The sequence below is a fragment of the Pseudophryne corroboree genome, chromosome 6, assembly GCF_028390025.1.
Source record: "Pseudophryne corroboree isolate aPseCor3 chromosome 6, aPseCor3.hap2, whole genome shotgun sequence".
In the NCBI taxonomy this organism is placed as follows: Eukaryota; Metazoa; Chordata; class Amphibia; order Anura; family Myobatrachidae; genus Pseudophryne; species Pseudophryne corroboree.
In genome coordinates this window covers 822665325-822689826 of record NC_086449.1, presented here as the reverse complement: position 1 = coordinate 822689826, position 24502 = coordinate 822665325, and the positions used below count along the sequence as shown (strand labels likewise).

Here is a 24502-nt window from a genome sequence, read left to right as displayed (position 1 = left end):
GCGTCTCCATACCCTTAATTAGTTTGGTTGCCCGCCTTTGAACCTTTTCTAGCTCCAGGATATCCTTTTTGTAGTAAGGTGCCCAGAATTGTACACAGTATTCAAGGTGTGGCCTCACAAGTGATTTATATAACGGGAGTATAATACTCTCGTCCCTAGCATCAATTCCCCGTTTTATGCATGCTAATATCTTATTAGCCTTCTTTGCTGTAGTCCTACTTTGGGTACTACTGCTTAGTTTGCTATCTATGAGGACACCTAAGTCCTTTTCCAGTACAGAATCCCCTAATTTTACCCCATTTAGTAGGTAGGTGTTATTTTTGTTCTTGTTACCACAGTGCATTACCTTACACTTGTCTGTATTGAAGCGCATTCTCCATTTCGCTATCCAAGCTTCTAATTTAACTAAGTCATTCTGAAGCGACTCAGCATCCCCCTCCACATTTATAACTTTACACAATTTGGTATCATCTGCAAAAATTGACACCATGCTCTCTAGACCTTCTGTTAGGTCGTTAATGAAAATATTGAACAACAGCGGTCCTAATACTGAGCCTTACGGCACACTACTTAGCACTTCAGTCCAACTTGAAAAAGATTCATTAACCACAACGCGCTGCTCCCTATTATCTAACCAGTTTTTGACCCAAGTGCATATTGTGCTTCCTAGCCCTGATTCTAGTAGCTTGTAGATAAGTCTCATGTGTGGTACAGTATCGAACGCTTTGGCAAAATCTAAAAAGATTACATCCACCTCTTTACACTGATCTAGGTTTGCGCTTACTGTTTCATAAAAGCCAAGTAAGTTGGTTTGACAAGATCTGTCCTTCATAAACCCATGTTGATTCCTTTTAATGACCTTATTGACTTCAAGGAACTTCTGAATACTATCTCTTAGAATACCTTCCAATACTTTCCCCACTATAGATGTAAGACTAACTGGTCTATAATTACCTGGTTCAGCTTTACTTCCCTTTTTGAATATAGGCACTACTTCCGCTATACGCCAGTCTTTGGGAACCATACCTGATATTACTGAATCCTTAAAGATCAAAAATAGTGGCTTTGCAAGTTCAGAATGAAGCTCCATTAGAACCCTTGGGTGAATACCATCGGGACCTGGTGACTTATTAATCTTTAAATGTTTTAATCGGTCACAGACTACTTCCTCGCTTAAATAAGTACCTATCAGTGGGATATTCTCATTATTGAGATTATATGTTAGTCCCTGAATTGGGTCCTCTCTAGTAAATACTGTTGAAAAAAACTAATTTAGTGTGTCCGCTATGTCATTATCATTTTTGCTTAAGACTCCCAACTTGTCTTTTAAAGGGCCTATACTCTCCTTCTTTAATCTCTTGCTATTAATGTATTTAAAGATTTTTTGGGGATTCGCTTTGCTTTCCTTTGCTACTAGTTTTTCAGTTTCTACTTTAGGCGCTCTTATTTCCTTTTTGCATATTTTGTTACATTCCTTATAGTGCTGAAATGACTCTGCTTCCCCGTCAGATTTGTATTTTTGAAATGCTCGCCTTTTCTTGCCCATAAGACAATTAATAATAATGTAATAATAGAGAAGAGAGGGATCACCAGGGCACAGTGTACATGGAAGTAGGGGGTGGGGCACAATGTACATTAAGGTAGTGGCCAGTATATGGAGGTAGTGGGCAGTGTCCATTGAAGTAGTGGATGGGTGGCACAGAGTACATGGAGGTAGGCAGCGGGGCACAGTGTACATGGAGGTAGGGTGCGGTGTACATGGTGGTAAGGAACAGTGTATATAGAGGTAGGAGGCACAGTGTACATGGAGGAAGGGTGCAGTGTACATGGAGGTAGGGGGCACAGTGTACATGGAGGCAGGGGGCACAGTGTACATGGAGGTAGGCAGCACAATGTACATTGAGGTAGGAGGCACAGTGTACATGGTGGTAGGATGCAGTATACATGGAGGTAGGGCACTCAGTGTACATGGAGGAAGGAGGCATAGTGTATATGGTGGTAGGGCACAGGGACCAGGTTCCAGACTGCGCACTTGAATTATACATTATATATGTTACCTTATATTGCACAGGTCTGTGTGTATATTCTACAGGACATTGCTGGTATTACTCTGGTATATTATAATGCATGCACTAGTAGTATTTACTATATATATTTATAGGGGCCCTGACTATGCACTCTAACGGTCAGCCAAGCCTGTATGCACTCTAACTGTCAGCCAAGCCTGTATGCACTCTGTCAGCCAAGCCTGTATGCACTCTAATTGTCAGCCAAGCCTGTGTGCACTCTAATTGTCAGCCAAGCCTGTATGCACTCTGTCAGCCAAGCCTGTATGCACTCTGTCAGCCAAGCCTGTATGCACTCTGTCAGCCAAACCTGTATGCACTCTAACGGTCAGCCAAGCCTGTATGCACTCTAACGGTCAGCCAAGCCTGTATGCACTCTGACTGTCAGCCAAGCCTGTATGCACTCTGTCAGCCAAGCCTGTATGCACTCTGTCAGCCAAGCCTGTATGCACTCTAACGGTCAGCCAAGCCTGTATGCACTCTAACGGTCAGCCAAGCCTGTATGCACTCTGACTGTCAGCCAAGCCTGTATGCACTCTGTCAGCCAAGCCTGTATGCACTCTGTCAGCCAAGCCTATATGCACTCTGTCAGCCAAGCCTGTATGCCAAGCCTGTATGCACTCTGTCAGCCAAGCCTGTATGCACTCTGTCAGCCAAGCCTGTATGCACTCTGTCAGCCAAGCCTATATGCACTCTGTCAGCCAAGCCTGTATGCACTCTGTCAGCCAAGCCTGTATGCACTCTGTCAGCTAAGCCTGTATACACTCTGTCAGCCAAGCCTGTATGCACTCTGTCAGCCAAGCCTGTATGCACTCTGTCAGCCAAGCTTGTATGCACTCTAACTGCCAGCCAAGCCTGTATGCACTCTGTCAGCCAAGGCTCTGTAGTGGCTGACCACACCCCCAAGCATTGGCCCATACTACTGTATTTCCCGGCGGGCCCTTTATGCCCCAGTCCGACACTGCCTAAAGGTAGGGGGCACAGTGTACATGGTGGTAAGAGGCACAGTGTACATAGAGGTAGGAGGCACAGTGTACATGGATGTTGGGGGCACAGGGTACATGGATGCACAGTGTACATGGAGGTAGGAGGCACAGTGTACATAGAGGTAAGGGGTAGTGGGATACAGAGTAGTATTGAGGTGACACTGTTAAGTTGCCTCTTCTTCAGGTTTGGATGGATGCAGCCACACAGATCTTCTTCTCCTACGGGCTGGGGCTGGGATCCCTGATTGCTCTGGGAAGTTACAATTCGTTCCACAACAATGTATACAGGTCAGACATTCCCTCTCCCACCTTCTGAGACCCCCCTACATCAATCCCCATGTAGAAAATGAGAAGTGCTCATCTGCTTGTGGGGAAAGTCACCCTCATTATACACCCTGTCCCTTCCCTCGCCCCAACCTTCTCCATTCCCACAGGGATTCCATCATCGTATGCGCCATAAACTCCACCACCAGCATGTTTGCCGGGTTAGTCATCTTCTCCATCGTTGGATTCATGTCTCACATCACCAAGAAGCCCATCCAGGAGCTGGCGGCATCAGGTAAACATGCAGCAGTTCCGTAGGGTCCTAATCCTGACCCCATGTCCTTGGTATCAGCTAAATGAGAGGGAATTTAGGCTTCACCCACCCGTGTCAGTCATGTACCACCTGGGGCTTCCAACGTTCCTGAGCACAAGGATGACATTTGCTGAACTGGAGATATGGAATGTAAGCCTGGCAGCTGTTGACTAGATTGCGGCTGCCAATGTTTAGTTAGAGAGCGGAGGCACCACTGCAACCTACTTAGTACATATTGGAGGTTTCTCCATTTTGAAAGCCTCCAATCACCGAGAAGTGTGGGCAGTTCTTTCATGACAAAGACAGGAGAACAAAGCAGTCCTGAGCCAGTATGGGATATTTGAGGCGCAACAAGGTCCAGAAAGTCCCTGGTTAATTCCTGCTCATCTACCTACACCTCTGACACGTTTCTCTCTCATGAAGTCATTTCCTGTATCCGTTACTCTGCAGGTCCAGGGCTGGCGTTCCTGGCCTATCCACAGGCGGTAACTCAGCTGCCCATGTCTCCTGTCTGGTCCATTCTCTTCTTCTCCATGCTAGTCATGTTGGGTTTGGACAGTCAGGTAAGTAATAACAGGACGGATGTGTGAGTTAGGGTGTGGATGGGGCTCTATTCTCACCACTTTCCCAAACTAGGCCCAGCAGATTCATTCTACTTAAGGATGTCTAGTAGGAGATATAGGCTACAGTCTCAGTGTCCTCTAGTTTTTGTGGATGAAAATTCATTTTCCTGGTTTTGGTGAAATAAATGTCATTGCTGAGCGTAAATTTCCCCAAATCAGTCATTATAGGCCCATGGATAGTTCTCATTACCAGATCTGTTATTCTACTAATCCACCATTTTTCTTTCTTCCTTGTGCCCTTACCTGATGCCTACAGTTTTGCACGGTGGAGGGGTTTATCACCGCGCTGGTGGACGAATACCCGCAACTTCTGAGAAGCAGAAAGAAAATCTTCATTGCTGCTGTCTGCTTCATCTCCTTCATTGTTGGATTTTCTAATATTACCCAGGTACATAGAGGGCATACTGTAGGTAGCACAGTAACATGGCGGTACAGTAGCCTAAACACATTCACATAGGCTAAGGCTATAATCCATAATTCCTCTGTGTTCCAAGGATTATGGTTTGTACAGGTGTTTGTGGGAGTTTATTTCAAGGAGGGTCCTTGAGCTTCCACAGTGGCTGCTCAATACATTGACTCAGCCGAAATAGTAAAACCCTTATTTAGAATTAGAAGACAATTCAGCTTTGAGGGTACAAAATTACACCTGGACCATCCATAGTGGTGTAAATGCAATCTTTGTGCATGCAGAGAAGATACCTCTGGCCATTGCACGTACTGCACAAATACTGGGCGTTTTTAGCAAAGCACACACATGTATCCTCCGCTTTGTGTCCTGTCTCATGGTCCTCTCATTCTGTCTCTCCTTAGGGTGGAATTTATGTCTTCAAGCTGTTTGACTATTACTCCGCCAGTGGGATGTGTCTTCTATTCCTGGTTTTCTTTGAGACTGTATCTATATCATGGTGTTATGGTGAGGGACCCACTTTAGATGTGGAGTCAATGTGTGGTCATGTGCTGGAAGGTTTGGCTCATGTTCTTTGTTGCACCTTGCCTGCAGGAGGCGATAGCGAGTAGTGTTGTCACACCCTCTCTTTCCACATTCCCCCCGTCGCAGGTGTGGACCGTTTCTATCAGGACATTGAAGAGATGATTGGGTACCAGCCCTGCTCGTGGTGGAAACTCTGCTGGGCCTATTTCACCCCATTTGTCTGTTTGGTGAGGAACAGTGTTATTGAGTTACAATGTCTTTCTGCTATAATGTATTATGATATTACTTTATGCCACTTTGATAGAAAACTCAACATAAATCTGGCAGGCTGTAGGGTTTTCAGGGTCTAATCCGGGCTGGGTCCCATGGAAATGACTTCTGCATAACATGCTGGTCATTGGAGCTGTATAGTGCACTGGTTATTGCAATGTGTTGGGTGTTGGGTCATTGAGACAGAGTACCATGCTTGCCATTTGGGTGCAAATAACATACTTTTTAATATGTCATATAAGTTATTGGTCACAACATGCCAAATTACTGGGGGACAACTGCAAACTAACCTGTTCTTCTATAACCCCGCAGGGTGTCTTCATATTCAGTGTAGTAGAGATGACTCCTCTCACACTAGGACGATATGTGTATCCTGCATGGGGGCAAGGCATCGGATGGCTCATGGCGCTGTCGTCTATGGTGCTGATTCCTGGTTACATGTTGTACCTGTTCCTCACCTCCACAGGCAGTGTAAGCCAGGTATGCACATTTCTGTGATGGTTCCCAGTGACTGGATAGGTTGCACGCTCATTGATGTCACTGGCTCCCAATGACTGGATAGGCTGCACTCTGGGTGATGTCACTGGCTCCTAGTGACTGGATAGTCTGCACTCTCAGTGATGTCACTGGCTCCTAGTGACTGGATAGGCTGCACACTCAGTGATGTCATTGGCTCCTAGTGACTGGATAGGCTGCACTCTCAGTGATGTCACTGGCTCCTAGTGACTGGATAGGCTGCACTCTGGGTGATGTCACTGGCTCCTAGTGACTGGATAGTCTGCACTCGCAGTGATGTCACTGGCTCCTAGTGACTGGATAGGCTGCACTCTCAGTGATGTCACTGGCTCCTAGTGACTGGATAGGCTGCACTCTCAGTGATGTCACTGGCTCCTAGTGACTGGATAGGCTGCACTCTCAGTGATGTCACTGGTTTCTAGTGACTGGATAGGCTGCACTCTCAGTGATGTCACTGGCTCCTAGTGACTGGATAGGCTGCACTCTCAGTGATGTCACTGGCTCCTAGTGACTGGGCAGGCTGCACCCTCAGTGATGTCACTGGCTCCTAGTGACTGGGCAGGCTGCACTCAGTGATGTCACTGGCTCCTAGTGAGTGGATAGGCTGCACTGTCAGTGATGTCACTGGCTCCTAGTGACTGTATAGGCTGCACTCTCAGTGAGGTCACTGGCTCCTAGTGACTGTATAGGCTGCACTCTCAGTGAGGTCACTGGCTCCTAGTGACTGGGCAGGCTGCACTCTCAGTGATGTCACTGGCTCCTAGTGAGTGGATAGGCTGCGCTCTCAGTGATGTCACTGGTTACTAGTGACTGGATAGGCTGCGCTCTCAGTGGTGTCACTGGTTACTGGTGACTGGATAGGCTGCACTCTCAGTGATGTCACTGGCTCCAAGTGACTGGATAGGCTACGCTCTCAGAGATGTCACTGGTTCCTAGTGACTGGATAGGCTGCACTCTCAATGATGTCACTGGCTCCTAGTGACTGGGCAGGCTGCACTCAGTGATGTCACTGGCTCCTAGTGAGTGGATAGGCTGCACTGTCAGTGATGTGACTGGCTCCTAGTGACTGTATAGGCTGCACTCTCAGTGAGGTCACTGGCTCCTAGTGACTGTATAGGCTGCACTCTCAGTGATGTCACTGCTCCTAGTGACTGGATAGGCTGCATTCTCAGTGATGTCACTGGCTCCTAGTAACTGGATAGGCTGCACTGGTTTCTAGTGACTGGATAGGCTGCATTCTCAGTGATGTCACTGCTCCTAGTGATTGGATAGGCTGCACTGGTTTCTAGTGACTGGATAGGCTGCACTCTCAGTGATGTCACTGGCTCCTAGTGACTGGATAGGCTGCGCTCTCAGTGATGTCACTGGCTGCTAGTGACTGGATAGGCTGCACTGGTTTCTAGTGACTGGATAGGCTGCACTCTCAGTGATGTCACTGGCTCCTAGGCACGTTATCTTGGACCACAGAGGTGGCAGAGAACTCAGTATGTGTTATGGGGAGATACACATTGCACAACATCCAGTAAAGCAGGGAACACCCATGTATATGTACCTTCTCCACCCCTACACCACATTTAAACAATCTTGCCCCTTAAAATGAAATCTGCTTTGCGCCAATACTTGTTGCATGATTAATGAGCCTAATTGCCACTGAGAGGAATGTTCCCCGGTCACCACAACCTCCCATCAGACACTGCAAGTTTTTACACCCCGGCAGACGCTTCCATTTTGCCTCACATATCCATGCGCTTCCCTGCACAACTGGGTTCAAACAAATCAATTTAATTGAAGTCTGATGTAATTGAACCCTCTTGCTTTGCATTGCTTAGCCTGCAGCCAATGAGAGACCAGTTAGTGATGTGCATGAAACAAACCATCTGATAGCAGAAGGAGGACAGGCCTTGGTGTAAGTCATGCGCAATACTGACGCCATATTGGGACGTCTCTTTGTTACCCAGCGCCTCCGTGACATGACGCAGCCGCAGATGGAGCGAATAATGCAGAAGAACGGACTGCGCCCCAGACTCAGCCTGGATGGGACAACACGGGAGATTCCGGGCGTGTAACCCTCTGCTTGCCTACATGCGGCCGGCCTCTCATCTCCCCCTCTGACAACGCTTCCTGGTAGCTTGCAGATCTGGGCAGGGAAGCCCCACACTTAGTAACATAAACCCGTGTAAGTAGGACGGAACCTGCCTGAGTGCCTTATGGCGTCACCTTGCAAGTAACATCATTTACAAAATAACTTGACAACTGTCTACTGTAATGACTGATAACAGTAATAATAAAAAATATACACCAACGTTGCAGGTCTTGTTTCTGCTCGCTGCATTACAGTGTTCACAGGTGCGCTTACACTGGGGCCCCTAAACATGAGGGGCCCTCCTTGTCCATTAGAGGGTCATGTGGTGGCCCCTGCCTCAGATGTCCTGGATTCTATCAGTGCAGGTTATAGAGGTCACTCTACATTTTCCAGGAGTAGTGGCAGACAGGTGGAGAGAGCTAAAGCACCAGCCAGTCAGCTCCTGACTCCCATGTTACAGGCTGTGTTTGAAAAATGACAGTTAGGAGCTGGTTGGTTGGTATTTTATCTCTCTCCAATCTTTGATATATCTCCCCCTCAGGATTTATGCCCTGGTGTTCCACTGCAACCAGGCACTGTAGGCCGCTGCTATTGGAGGCTTGAAATTCCTGGAACTACACATCCCAGCATGCCCTGACAGAGGTTTAGCATGCTCTAACAGCAAAACTGTGGCAGGGCATGCTGGGATGTATAGTTCCACAGTAGCTGGAGTGCCACAGGTTGCCTAACTCGGCGTTAGAGTAGTATATACACACTGTTGTTTAGGTGCGGGACATTCTCGGTATAGCAATCCAGAATAAATCAGAATAAGAGTCAGGTGTTAGTAATATGAATATAATGATAAAGTAATGAAGACGCACATTGTATTAGCAGAGTGACTGTGTAGTAGCTAGTGCTAGCGCTGCTGCTCGGGCTGTGGAAGACCTGGATGGATTGTGAAGGACAAGCGCAGGGACTGTGCTTAGGGTGCAGCTCTGCTGGCTGGTTGTGTGCACACAGGCAGGTGGTTCAAGCCAGGGAAACCAGCTGTAACCAATAGGCTTCCATTGGCAGCTGTGATGTAGGATCCCAATCATTATACTCCCCTCATATGTCTTCACTATCAGCCGACTTCCTTGGGGTGGGTAGAACGGTATGCGTTCGGCATCCTGGCGGTCATATGACCAATGCCGGAATGCCGACACCACTCAGAAAATTGGCCCCGGAACACAGACAGCCTGAAGGTAAGTAACGGGGTATGGGTTAGGGCCTGGGGCGGGTGTGTGTGTTACCCATATTTGCCACCCCTGAAGGGTTAGCAGAGTGGGGACGGTTAAAACACTTACTCCGTTCGGTGTCCGGCTCTTGCTGGGATGGCGCTGTTGGTCATGTGACTGTCAGCATCCCGATTGCCGGTATTACCTACCGAACCCTGTGTAATTAATATATATATATATATATATCACCACAGTTCTCTCTTATGCAAACTTATGTATGTTTCTTGATGTAATGATTTCTTGTAAATGTCATTGCATGTGTGGGGAAGTTGCTCGGTGAAACAGTTTATTATTGCATACTGACTGGTGTTTACCTCCTTTGAACATTTACCCATTGTGGTCAGGTGTACTATATCTTTATATTTAGTAAGGTGTAGACATGGTGTAAAGGACAGAGTATGATTACTGATTAGTAAAAGAAAACAAATACTGAGCAACATCCCCAAACAGGTAATTTCAACTTTAAACTTGTCATTTATTTTGTACGCTCTGGACATGGCTACTAATAACAAATGCACAGACAAAATTCTTAAAGCTATGTCTGCAAATGCTAGGAGCTTAGGAGACAAAATTCCAGAGCTAATTGCGATAATGACAAGGGATAACCTGGATTTTGTGGCAATTACAGAGTCTTGGTGCAATGAGAATCATGACTGGGACTTTGCTATACCAGGATACAATTTATTTAGGAAAGATAGAATAGGAAGAATAGGAGGAGGGGTAGCAATGTATGTGAAAAAAAGCATAAATGCCACTTTAATACAAAATATTGAAGCCAAAACTGAGGCCCTTTGGGTCACCATAGAAACTGGGAAGAAGGACATTATTTGCATTGGGGTGATCTATAGACCACCAGGCCAGGGGCAGGATTTGGACAGGAACCTATTGTTGGACATCTCTAAAATGGCTTTTAAGGGAGAAGTCATAATCATCGGAGACTTTAATTTACCTGATGTAAATTGGGAGGGGTCTTTTGCAAGTTCAGCTACAAGTGGCAAATTTCTACATTCCTTACAGGGAGCATCTCTCAAGCAATTGGTGAGGGAGCCCACTCGCAAAGACACAATATTAGATCTAATTCTTACAAATGGTGATAGGATATCTGATATATATGTGGGTGAGCACCTGGGATCCAGTGATCATCAAGCAGTATGGTTTAGTATAAAGACAGGATCCAACTCCTGTCACACAAAAACAAAGGTGTTGGATTTTTAGAAATGCTGACTTTGCAAAAATGGGGAGATGTTTAAGTGATTCATTGGCAGACTGGAGGAACTTGGAAGGAGTGCAGGAGAGGTGGAAAAAACTGAAATGTGCAATACTAAGTGCAACAGACCTTTGTATCAAAATGGTTAGGAAAAGCACTAGGAAAAGGAAGCCAGTGTGGTTCACAAAAAAAAGTATCAACTAGTGTGAAAGCAAAAAAGATGGCTTTTAGGAAATACAAACAGACTCAAAATAATAACGACAAAGAGGTGTATCTGGACAGACGGAAGGATGCTAAGAAAGTGATCAGACGTGCAAAGGCAGAAGCTGAGGAGAAAATGGCCAGTCAGTAGATAAAGGGGGCAAAACTTTTTTTAAGTATATAAATGAAAAGAGAAAATCAAATGGAGGAATAATAAGACTTAAGACAGAGAGTGGGCATTTGGTGGAGGGAGACAAGGCAATAGCAGATCACCTAAATAATTATTTTTGCTCAGTATTTACTACAGAAGAAGGGATGGGGCCACAGTTAAGTTGCAAGGACATTCATAAAAATAAGGTAGATGAAAATACATTTACAGAGGAGAAGGTCCTAACAGAACTTTCAAAACTAAAAGTGGATAAATCAATGGGACCAGATGGGATACACCCAAGGATACTCAAAGAGCTAAAAGATGTGCTGGTTACACCTTTAACAGAATTATTTAACCAGTCACTAAATACAGGTGCTATTCCAGAGGACTGGAAAAGAGCAAATGTAGTTCCACTGCACAAAAGTGGAAGCAAGGAAGAAGCAAGTAACTACAGACCAGTAAGCCTTACATCAGTAGTAGGGAAAGTAATGGAAAAACTATTAAAAGAAAGAGTAGTGGAATATCTTAAATCAAACAACTTACAGGATCCAAAACAGCATGGATTTACTGGTGGGAGATCATGCCAAACAAATCTTATTGACTTTTTGACTCTGTGATAAAAATAATAGATCAAGGGGGAGCTGTAGATGTAGCATATCTAGACTTTAGTAAGGCATTTGACACTGTCCCACATCGCAGACTGCTAAATAAACTTGAAAGCCTGGGGGTGGATTATAAATCAGTTAAATGGATAAGAACCTGGTTGCAGGATAGGAAACAGACAGTCGTAGTTAATGGAGTGCAATCTATGGAGGGAAATGTTACCAGTGGAGTACCCCAGGGATCTGTACTTGGTCCAGTTCTCTTTAATATCTTTGTTGGTGACATTGCAGATGGTATTGAAGGGAAGATATGCCTTTTTGCAGATGATACAAAGATATGCAACAGGGTAGACACACCGGGAGGGGTCAAACAAATGATTAATGACCTAGGTAGGCTTGAGAAATGGTCAAGAATGTGGCAACTACAGTTTAATGCTAAAAAATTCAAAATCATGCACTTGGGTCTCAAAAACCCAAAGGCTAAGCATAGTATCAAGGGTACTATAATGGAAACTACTGAGGAGGAAAGAGATTTAGGAGTCACTATTTCAAGTGACTTGAAGGCAGGAAAGCAATGCAACAAAGCAATGAGAAAGGCAAGTCAGATGCTTGGTTGCATAGGGAGAGGAATCAGTAGCAGGAAAAAAGAAGTGATAATGCCACTGTATAGGTCATTGGTACGGCCCCATCTGGAATACTGTGTCCAGTTCTGGAGACCCTATCTCCAGAAGGATATAAATACATTAGAGAGTGTACAAAGAAGGGCAACTAAAATGGTGCATGGCCTACATCACAAAACTTACCCGGAAAGGCTAAAAGATCTTAACATGTATAGTTTGGAGGAGAGAAGGGAAAGGTGGGACATGATAGAAACTTTCAAATATATCAAGGGTCTTAACAAAGTTCAGGAGGGAAACATTCTTCAAAGGAAAAGAAGTATTAGAACTCGAGGGCATACATTGAGACTGGAGGGGGGAAGGTTCAGGGGAAATTTAAGGAAAAATTACTTCACAGAAAGGGTAGTGGATAAGTGGGATAGCCTCCCATCAGAGGTGGTAGAGGCTAAGACTGTAGGGTAATTTAAACATGCTTGGGACAGGCATATGAATATCCTTACAAAGAATTAAGGTTAAAAAAAGGGTTGAGATTGCCTAAAGGATAAAATAAAAAAGGGACAGACTAGATGGGCCAAGTGGTTCTTATCTGCCGTCAAATTCTATGTTTCTATGTTTCTATATATATATGTATCCGTTCAGATGGTCAACAATGTTGGTCGTCACTCATTAGGTCGACACTGACATGGTCGACATGAACAAATGGTCAACACATGAAAATGGTCGACGCATGAAAGGTCGACACATGAATAAGGTCGACATGAGTTTTTCACATTTTCTTTATTTTTTGGAACTTTTTCATACTTTCCGATCCACGTGGACTACGATTGGGTATGGTAACCTGTGCCGAGCGCAACGGTAGCAGAGAGAGGCACCTTGCCTGAAGCATGGCGAGCGAAGCGAGGGGACACGGTGCACTAATTGGGGTTCCCCGTCACTTTACGCAGAAAACGACACAAAAAAAAGTAACCCCCCCTCGTCGACCTTTTCATGTGCCGACAATGTCGACCTAATGAGTGTCGACTTTAACATTATCGACCATTCATACCGGAACCATATATATATATATATATATATATATATATATATATATATACAAAACGAGTTCCGGCACTCTCACAATAATGTAGTCAACTGCTGGGGTGCCCATCAAAGTCCAGTCACAAAAGAGACTGGGCCCATAGTACAATACAGGAAATCCCACCTGTGTGGGAAAAGATAGCACTCTCCAGACTAAGTATTCAATAAAGCCAAAAGTAAATTTAATGCAAAAGGTAGTCTCACAGTTCATATGAGGTCTCAAACGATCTCCAGCAGTGTCCAACGTTTCGGTCCCTGGCGGGGCCTTTTTCAAGGAACAAACAGAGTCAACAGTGACAGCAGTGCAACATCAATTCAGCCTTGCAGGAAAACTGGAGACTACCTTTTGCATTAAATTTACTTTTGGCTTTATTGAATACTTAGTCTGGAGAGTGCTATCTTTTCCCACACAGGTGGGATTTCCTGTATTTTATATATATATATATATATATATATATATATATATAGACTTAACATCCTATCCCTTTAAACTGGGACACTCATGGATCACACAGGTTCTGTGGCTGATTAGAACCAGGTGAAATGTAGGATTAATATCAGCCAACCACAGAACCTGTGTAATCCATGAGCATCCCGGTATAAAGGGATAGTATGGTAAGTCTATCTATAAATGAAACCCCAATCAGTAGGTTTGTGAAACAGGTAAGATAACGTTATCTTTAGTCAGTAATGACACAGTAATTCTGTAAATGAAGGTATTATATGTCCTATCACTCTTCTCCCAGAAATCAGACATTTTTGAGAGCATAAATTAGAGATAGACTTCGTTATTTGCATTTAGTGGAATTACGGCGGTTCTGCTCGGGGGAGAAGACGGTGTGACTGGGTTGATTGCATGTCATCAAGGTGGTGAATCAGCACTAATGCTGCGTGCGTTGGAAGGCAGATAAGCGATGGTATTTATTAGGGGGAACGTTGTGCGCAGCAGATGCAGGCGGCAGATTAATACATTGGTGCAACACGTATTAATGAGAGGCAGTAAATTTGTGGCCGATAAATAATTCATAACGGATTAGGGAATGGGATAAAATGTAATTGTGTGATAATATTGTAAAATTATACCAGTAAATGACACTTCTAGAAAAACAAAAGTTTTACCTACTGTATAGTTAGTTTGGAAGTTGGTCTGTGTACAGGACCAGGATTCCTGGTATTACAGGTCAGTCTGGGGTGGATTGGGCTCTTTCGTTACCCCTTTTTGTTTGTTATATAAAAGAAAAATCCACGCGAAAGAAAAAAATAAGATTTGATATACCTATGGGTAAATCCTTTTCTCTTACGTCCTAGAGGATGCTGGGGTTCCATTTAGTACCATGGGGATGTACCAAAGCTCCCAGTACGGGAGGGAGAGTGCCGATGTCCCTGCAGAACTGCTTGACCAAATTTAAGGTCCTCAGCGGCCAAAGTATCGAACTTGTAGAACTTAGCAAACGTGTTCGACCCTGACCAAGTAGCTGCTCGGCAGAGCTGTAAAGCCGAGACACCCCGGGCAGCCGCCAAGGAAGAACACACCTTACGAGTAGAGTGGGCCTGAACAGATTTTGGAAGCGGCAAGCCTGCCGTAGAATAAGCTTGCTGGATAGTAAGCCTGATCCAGCGAGAAATCCTCTTAGAAGCAGGACACCCAATCTTGTTGGGATCATAAAGGACAAATAGTGCGTCCGACTTCCTATGACGAGAAGTTCTCTTCACATATATCTTCAAAGCCCTCACAACATCCAAGGACTTTGAGGTAATTGAGGTGTCAGTAGCCACTGGCACCACAATAGGTTGGTTGATATGAAAAGCCGACACAACCTTTCTAAGAAATTGCTGACGCATTCTGAGCTCAGGTCTATTCTCATGGAAAATCAAGTAGGGACTCTTGTGCGACAATGCCCCCAATTCTGACACACGTCTTGCAGATGCAAATGCCAATAGTGTGACCGCCTTCCAAGTAAGAAACTTTACGTCCACCTCCTGTAAAGCTTCGAACCAATCCGATTGCAGGAACTGTAGCACCACATTAAGATCCCAAGGTGCCGTAGGAGGCACAAAGGGTGGTTGGATGTGCAGAACTCCTTTCAAGAATGTCGGAACCTCAGGGAGAGCAGCCAATTGTTTCTGGAAAAAAATGGACAAGGCCGAAATCTGGACCTTTATGGAGCCCGAGCGTAAACCCACATCCACACCTGCTTGTAGAAAGAGGAGAAACATCCTAGCTGAAACTCCACCGTAGGAAACTTCTTGGATTCACACCAAGACACATAATTTTTCCAGATTCGATGGTAATGCTTAGACATTACACCCTTCCTAGCTTGAATCAGAGTAGGAATGACTTTGTTCTGAATGCCTTTCCCAGCTAAGATCTGGCGTTCAACCTCCATGCCGTCAAACATAGCCGTGGTAAGTCTTGATAGGTGAATGGCCCCTGTTGTAGAAGGTCCTCATGAAGAGGAAGAGGCCTCGGATCCTCCAGCAGTAATTCCAGAAGATCCGCGTACCAAGCCCTTCTTGGCCAGTCCGGAGCAATGCGGATCGCCTGAATTCTTGTTCTTTTTATTAGTTTGAGAATCCTTGGGATGAGTGGAAGTGGAGGGAACACATACACTGACTGGAACACCCACAGAGTTACCAGGGCGTCCACTGCCACTGCTCGTGGATCCCTTGACCTGGAACAGTACCTCCGAAGCTTCTTGTTCAGGCGAGCGGCCATCATGTCTATCTGAGGTACACCCCATCGGCTTGTTACCTCTGCGAATACCTCCGGGTGGAGGCCTCACTCTCCTGGATGAAGATCGTGTCTGCTGAGGAAGTCCGCTTTCCAGTTGTCTACTCCCGGAATGAAGATTGCCGACAGCGCCACCGTGTGTCTTTCTGCCCAGAGGAGGATTCTTGTTACCTCTGACATTGCAGCTCTGCTCTTCGTTCCACCCTGCCTGTTTATGTAGGACACTGCCATGACATTGTCCAACTGAACCTGAATGGCTTGATCCCGTAGAAGATGTGCCGCTTGTAGAAGGGCGTTGTATATGGCCCTTAGTTCCAGAACGTTTATTGGAAGGATGGATTCCAGACTTGATCACTTTCCTTGGAAGTTTTCCCCTTGGGTGACTGCTCCCCAACCTCTGAGACTTGTATCCGTGGGTTAGAAGGATCCAATTCTGAATCACGAACCTGCGGCCTTCGAGTAGGTGAGAAGTCTGCAGCCACCAAAGGAGTGAAATTCTGGCTTTCGGCGACAGGCGTATCTGCTGGTGCATGTGAAGATGTGATCCGGACCACTTGTCCAGGAGATCCAGCTGGAAGAACCTTGCATGGAATCTTCCATACTGCAGAGCCTCGTAGGAGGCTACCATCTTTCCCAGAAGGCGAATGCACTGATGAACCGATACCCGGGCTAGCTTCATGACATCCCAGACCATTGATTGGATCACCAACGCTTTCTCCATCGGTAGAAACACCCTTTTCTTGGATTCTGCATCCACAGTCCATTGGTGTAGCCAGAGTACTCTGTGTGCTGAGACTGCCATGGAAGTAGCCCTTGCATTAAGCAGGCCAATGTCCTTCATGGCCTCCACCATGAAACCTGCAGAATCCTGTATGTGACGTAAAAACAATTCAATGTCTCACCTATCCATAGTGTCTAATTCCTCCAGTAATGTGCCTGACCACTTTACTATGGCTTTAGAAATCCACGCACAAGCAATAGTGGGCCTTAAAGCCACGCCTGTAGCAGTGTATAGTGATTTGAGCGTAGTCTCAATCTTGCGGTCAGCTGGCTCCTTTAAGCCGGTTGAACCAGGGACCGGTAAAACCACCTTTTTTGACAACCTAGATACAGAAGCGTCTACTATAGGTGGGTTTTCCCACTTCTTCCTGTCCTCTTCAGGGAAAGGGAAAGCAATGAGAATTCTTTTAGGGATCTGGAATTTTTTTCTCTGGGTTTTCCCAGGATTTTTCAAACAAGGAGTTTAACTCCTTAGAAGAAGTGAAGGTAAGGGAGGATTTATTTACGGTAAAATAAGTTTCCTCTTCCTGCTCAGGTACCTTCTCAGAAATATGCAAAACATCCCTAATGGCTTCAATCATTAGTTGCATCCCCTTAGAAAGGGATGCATCCCCCCCTGCATATCCCCATCACCGTCCCCTGTATCAGAGTCGGTATCGGTGTCAGCTTGCATTATCTGGGCAAGTGTACGTTTTTGTGGGTATGTAGGTGGGATTTTAGACGAAGTAGTGGGGGCTGAGTATGCCAAACCCTCCACAGATTTTCTCAAAAACTGCGTCTCTTTTTCAGTATGTGATATCCTAGTGGAAATCTGGGATATCATTCCCTTATAGAATCCATCCATGCCGGTTCTGATTCAGAAGTCTGGGAAAGCACATTGCAGTCCTGAGTACATGGAATAGACTCCTCAGGAAAAGACAAACACTCTGCAGCACAGGACACAGAGTCCTTAGACATGGTACAGTAATGTGGGATTTGCACACTTATACACACACCCAGGAAAATGTCAGACACAGTTTCCCCCAGAGTACCTTCAGAGAGTCACAGAGTATAAGGAGCCAGCCACACTGCGCCTCTGTAGGCTGTTATTATGATAAAAGCCCGGCGCTAACTAGCTAACCTTAATAGGCTAGTTAGTACTATTATCACACTCCCCCCTGTCTTTAACACCCTGGTACCGCAGAGGTATGCTGGAGTTATGTGGAGGGCAGCGCTCCCTGTCAGCGTCTCTTTCTATGTATCTGCAGGGAGAAAATGGCGCTGGTGAGTGCTGGATCCGCTCTGAGAGGAAGCCCCGCCCCCTGTAATGGCGCACGGCTTCCGGCCCTTATTCTTTATACTGGCCTGAGGATTTTGTGTGTTAACAGCGGGATTAGCCCCTGTTAACGATGTGACCAGTGTAGGGTTAACGCGCTGGCTCAGGACACCCCTCCAGCGTCTACATGTGCTACGTTGCTGAGCCTTCCAGGAGTGCAGCCTGTCAGAGCTGCGCTCCAACCCTTGTGCCGCCATTCCCGCCGGCGACCCACTAACCGGGATGCCGGCGCTGTACTCACCACTCTTCTATCTTCTGGCTCTGTTAGGGGGTGGCGGCCATGCTGCTGGAGTGAGCAGTCGCCTCGCGGGCTTGCGATCAGTACACACAGGAGCTCAGTGTCCTGTCAGCGGAGTAGAGAAAAATTAACTCTTCACTAAGTTGGTTCCTACCCCCCCCCCCCTATGTCTCACGAAGCAGGGAGGCTTTTGCCAGCTGCCTTCCTGTAATCTAACTCAGAAAACAATAAAACTAAGAAAACTCCTATGGAGCTCCCCTAGCTGTGACCGGCTCCTCTGGGCACATTTTCTAGAAGAGTTTAATTCAGACCTGGTCGTAGCCGTGCAAAACTACGATCAGGCACCCTGACATGGGGGGGGGGGGGGGTGACGCCCAGCACAGGGCTAGCCCACCCCGCATATCTGGCCCTCCCCCCGCCGCAAATGCACAAAAGCATTGCACGGCGGCGATTTCTTTTGTACCTGAAGAGTAGCTCCCTACCAGCGCAGCGCTACCTGTTGCTCTCCGGGTCGCAGCGGCTGCGTGTGAGGTCACACAGCTGCCGCCACCCGCCCCCTGCACAGTCCAGGCATGCCTGTGTTGCCCGGACTGCGCCCCCAAAACAGCGGCCCAACGCAGGAGTGCCCGGACCGCACCAACAAAACGCCGGCCCCTCCCATCCAGCGAACCTCTTCCTGTCAATCACGCAGAGGCGATCGCTGGGCAGAGATGCCGATTGCATCTCTGGCATGCGCCGGTGCACCGCGGCGCCTGTGCAGTTCAGACCTGATAGCACGCTCGGTGATCAGGTCTGAATTAGCCCCTTAGATTGTAGACGGTTTCTCTTATATAATCTGCAGCACTGATTAATATGACGCCTCCAACCTTTATCAGTAGGTTCAATAATAAAGTTAAGCTTTTGCTTAATATTACAAACGTCCCTGCTTATACCTGCACAGGATTCCTACTGGTTTAGATTGTTGTTTCGGTAAATTCTAGGCCTTTAGTAAATAAAGATATAAGTGAGTTGCATGTCACTAACATTGACTAGATGATGTGTTTGTGGATTCATCTCGTTTATACATCTCATGTGTTACTGCTAAGTCATAGAAAGATTTTTATGGGTGCAGGTTTTGGGTTTTATTTCATGTAATTCGGCAACGTCTTTTGCGGCAGTGCCGACACCAGCAGGAGGAGCCTGTTTCTTCTCCTCGTCTTCCTCAGCCCGGGCTGCGGCAGTAGCACTGCCAAGTAGTTATGTCGGTCTATATTGCTTACCCTATTATCGGAATAAAACCTTTTACCGAAAACCTGCATCATCGATATTCAGCTACCCCGAGAACCGGCTACACCTAAACATCACTGATCCCCACCATTCATCTGGCTTGCTGGGACCAGTGGTGCCTCCCCCATTCAGACTAGAGATTACCAGCATCCGTTATGGAGATTACTACCGTGATAATTAGTGAAAATATGTTATTATCTTCTTTGTGTTATTACTACTGATTTCTGGTCAGACACTTACACTATTCTTCATACTATTTATTATTCGTGTTTCTTACGTTTAAGGACTGTAAGTATTCTCTACTGTACAAGTAACCATCGAACCCCGATGCATCCGATGTTCTTCATTCCTGATTTCAGTGATTGGTGACCTCTGACACGACGGGGGAGGTGTATTAAGCCCCAGAGAGAGATAAAGTGAAGCAGCTGCTCAACCAATCACGTTCTCACTGTCATTTCAGAGTCTGCTAGATAAATTATAGTAGGAAGCGGATTGGTTACTTTGTGCAACTTCTCACCTTTCTCTCTCTGCAAGGTTTGATAAATCTCCCCTACAGTCGTCTTCTACGTCGGATGCTTCCCACAGACACCGGAGACAGAGAAGGTGGTAGAGTCTGTACCCCACATTCTCCAGACTGTAGCTTCTGCAGTGCATACCCGCTTTATCTGCATTAATATGTATGAAAGTAAGAACAATAGTGGGTTCATATAGCTGAAATAACTGAAGTGTTTATACAATAAATACGTTTGGTCAGCATGCAGTTTATGGGGGGGAATTCAATTAGGTGCGAGCTTGGTCCCACACAAGGCAAATTTACTGCACATTACATTACATTCGCAATTCACTTCCAAACTCGCTTTCCTATTGCACAGTAAATTTGCCTGTTTTTGTCCTCGCCCCCCTGAGCAGGTGAAAAGTTGGGGAAAATCTTTATTTTGGACAAACCATAACCCCCCTTCCCCTCAAAAAAAAACCCTCCCCCCATCCCCATGACTTATTAGGCATTTGGAAGTTTTCAATTAGCATAATTGGGCCAATAATGTGTAAAATAAAAAAATGTCCCCAAAATCAACTTTTTTGGTAGTTTATGCACCCAAATTAAATGAAAGTATTTCAATGAGAAGTAATTGCTTTTTAGAAAAGAAAATTTAAATGGAAAGTGGCCTCAAATTATCCCCAAATCACCTTTTTTTTTTTTTAAACTTTTGTTAAATTCCTTTATGATGAAATGCAAATTTTTTCCGTTTACCTTTTTTTTTTTTTTAATGCACAAATCAACCACGTGACACCTTTTAAAAGGTCCAGCACTTTCTTTATGCCCTCTGTCTTCTATATGATTCTGCTAACGAAGTTGTCACTTTTTTGGGTTCTAGGGGGATCATTCCGAGTTGATCGCTCGCTAGCTACTTTTAGCAGCCGTGCAAACACATAGTCGCCGCCCACCGGGGAGTGTGTTTTCACTTTGCAAGTGTGCGAACGCCTGTGCAGCCAAGAGGGACGAAAAAGTTTTTTGCAGTTTCTGAGTAGGTCTGGACTTACTCAGCCCTTGCGATCACTTCAGCCGTTTTGGTCCCGGAATTGACGTCAGACACCCGCCCTGCAAACGCTTGGACATGCCTGCGTTTTTCCAACCACTCCCAGAAAACGGTCAGTTGACACCCATAAACCCTGTCAATCTCCTTGCGATCGGCTGTGCGAATGGATTCTTCATTAAATCCATCGCCCAGCAACGATCCGCTTTGTACCCGTACGATGCACGTGCGCATTGCGGTGCATGCGCAGTAGTGACCTGTTCACTGCGCTGCGAAAAAAAGTCAGCGAGCGATCAACTAAGAATGACCCCCTAGAAAAATTTTCCTGCTTTTTTCCCAGTTTGCTTTTTGGACAAAATTTGCAAGAGTAGTGTGAGCTGTCATCTCAAATTGAATTGTGCGAATATCGGGTTCACGCATGAAGGCGAAGTGTGCGAGTTTAACAACTTTTGCAAAGTCACACCTAATTGAATCCCCCCCAATTGAATCCCCCCCCCAAGCTGTCAAATTAAGCTCATGGTCTTGCAGTCTTCTAGTGAACAGAAATAACATGTGTGAACCGGAGGATACATACACTTAGCTGTGCTTGAAACTAAAAAATGGCTGCCTCATGACCACTGGTCCGGCTTTGCCTTGTGTCTGGCTGAGGTGCTGGACAGTGAACAAGCCCCCCCACAAAAAAACAAAAAGTTGTGTAAATTGTATACATGAAGGAGGCCGCCATTCTGTGGACTGAACCAAATGCAGAGTCCACTGGATGTAGGAGACGGCAGGCAGATGGAACGCCCCCGCTTCGCCAACACAGAGAAACAGACTCAATAAACAGAGGAGACATCATCTCATGTAATTTCTAGATTTCTATAGAACAGATAAAATATTCACTCTCAGTTACAAAATATTACAAGTGTCTGGGTGCCGAGTCACATGTCCACACAGGCCCTGGCCCCACCCACTCTCCAACCCGGCGCTGTTGGTGCAGTCTGGATTTGCAATGGTTAAAGATCCTGTTTTGTACAATGCATGCTCATAGACAGGCAGTGCTCTTACTCACTAGAAAAGGTGCAATCCCTGCTCTTACTCACTAGTGCAATCCCTGCTCTTACTCACTAGAAAAGGTGCAAGTCCTGCTCTTACTCACTAGTGCAATCCCTGCTCTTACTCACTAGAAAAGGTGCAATTCCTGCTCTTACTCACTAGTGCAATCCCTGCTCTTACTCACTAGTGCAATCCCTGCTCTTACTCACTAGAAAAGGTGCAATTCCTGCTCTTACTCACTAGTGCAATCCCTGCTCTTACTCACTAGAAAAGGTGCAAGTCCTGCTCTTACTCACTAGTGCAATCCCTGCTCTTACTCACTAGAAAAGGTGCAATTCCTGCTCTTACTCACTAGTGCAATCCCTGCTCTTACTCACTAGTGCAATCCCTGCTCTTACTCACTAGAAAAGGTGCAATTCCTGCTCTTACTCACTAGTGCAATCCCTGCTCTTACTCACTAGAAAAGGTGCAATTCCTGCTCTTACTCACTAGTGCAATCCCTGCTCTTACTCACTAGTGCAATCCCTGCTCTTACTCACTAGAAAAGGTGCAATTCCTGCTCTTACTCACTAGTGCAATCCCTGCTCTTACTCACTAGTGCAATCCCTGCTCTTACTCACTAGAAAAGGTGCAATTCCTGCTGTTACTCACTAGAAAAGGTGCACTTCCTGCTCTTATTCACTATTGCAATCCCTGCTCTTACTCACTATTGCAATCCCTAAGCAGAGAACTTTCATTGCAAATATTCAGAGCAAATCCTGTTTTTCTTTTTGGAACAAATGAAAAGGTAAAACACTACAGCCCAGATTTTTCATGCCTTGGAGAGTGATAAAGTACCAGCAAATCAGCTCCCAACTGCCATGTTACAGTCTGGGTTTGAAAAACGACAGGAGCTGATTGGCTGATACTTTATCACCATTCAATGTATCACTCTCCAAAGCTTGATAAATCTGGGCCTAAAATACTGTCAGCAGGATTAAGCCCATCTGTAGCTTCGTGCAACTTGTTACTAGGAAACTGATTTGTGCAAGGCAACCTGATGCTCCACAGGCATTGCGGCTCTAGCTGGCAGAATGCTGGGATTTGTAGTGCCACAACAACTGGAGGGTCACAGGTTGGTTCAGTCTAGTGTAGAGGATTACACAGCATGTGCTGGATCCTAGCAACATTTATCACCAACTTGCCGTAGCGGAAAATGTAGTAAGAAGAGGCCTTAAGTGCGGTAAATAATCATGTAAGGCTGATCCGTCAGGTGGAGTCTGGAACAAGCCCGGCTAGAGTAATTACTTCAATAAATAAAAGTAATATATATTATCTCATTGAAATTTTTGTTATGAAATAAATACTTAGCCACAGAATTGCTCCAGTTTTGCATTAACACATTCACCACATTATTGTCTAGTAACATAGGGGGTAATTCAGACCTGATCGCAGCAGCAAATTTGTTAGCAGTTGGGCAAAACCATGTGCACTGCAGGTGGGGCAGATGTAACATGTGCAGAGAGAGTTAGATTTGGGTGGGTAATATTGTTTCTGTGCAGGGTAAAATAAGAATTTACTCACCGGTAATTCTATTTCTCATAGTCCGTAGTGGATGCTGGGGACTCCGTAAGGACCATGGGGATTAGCGGCTCCGCAGGAGACTGGGCACAACTATAAGGAAAGCTTTTAGACTACTGGTGTGCACTGGCTTCTCCCACTAAGACCCTCCTCCAGACCTCAGTTAGGATACTGTGCCCGGAAGAGCTGACACAATAAGGAAGGGATTTGGAATCCCGGGTAAGACTCATACCAGCCACACCAATCACACCGTATAACTCGTGATACTATATCCAGTTAACAGTATGAAACATAACTGAGCCTCTCAACAGATGGCTCATAACAATAACCCTTTAGTTAGGCAATAACTATATACAAGTATTGCAGACAATCCGCACTTGGGATGGGCGCCCAGCATCCACTACGGACTATGAGAAATAGAATTACCGGTGAGTAAATTCTTATTTTCTCTAACGTCCTAAGTGGATGCTGGGGACTCCGTAAGGACCATGGGGATTATACCAAAGCTCCCAAACGGGCGGGAGAGTGCGGATGACTCTGCAGCACCGAATGAGAGAACTCAAGGTCCTCCTCAGCCAGGGTATCAAATTTGTAGAATTTTGCAAACGTGTTTGCCCCTGACCAAGTAGCAGCTCGGCAAAGTTGTAAAGCTGAGACCCCTCGGGCAGCCGCCCAAGATGAGCCCACTTTCCTCGTGGAATGGGCTTTTACGGATTTAGGACGCGGCAGTCCAGCCGCAGAATGTGCAAGCTGAATCGTACTACAGATCCAGCGAGCAATAGTCTGCTTTGAAGCAGGTGCACCCAACTTGTTGGGCGCATACAGGATAAAGAGCGAGTCAGTCTTTCTGACTCCAGCTGTCCTGGAAACATAAATTTTTAG

The 24502-nt window shown here is 45.7% G+C and overlaps 1 protein-coding gene across 1 annotated transcript in view; it reads left to right on the top strand.

The window, feature by feature from the left end:
• The window catches only part of LOC134933769 (sodium- and chloride-dependent GABA transporter 1-like), a 20462-nt gene extending 12206 nt beyond the window's left edge, over positions 1-8256 (top strand). The window contains exons 7-14 of the mRNA XM_063929209.1: positions 3237-3340; positions 3487-3611; positions 4080-4192; positions 4509-4640; positions 5063-5165; positions 5310-5410; positions 5766-5933; positions 7928-8256. Coding sequence (XP_063785279.1) covers positions 3237-3340; positions 3487-3611; positions 4080-4192; positions 4509-4640; positions 5063-5165; positions 5310-5410; positions 5766-5933; positions 7928-8035 — 954 coding nt within the window. The 3' untranslated portion in view covers positions 8036-8256. The remainder of the gene's footprint in view (positions 1-3236; positions 3341-3486; positions 3612-4079; positions 4193-4508; positions 4641-5062; positions 5166-5309; positions 5411-5765; positions 5934-7927) is intronic.
• Positions 8257-24502: the final 16246 nt, after the last annotated feature.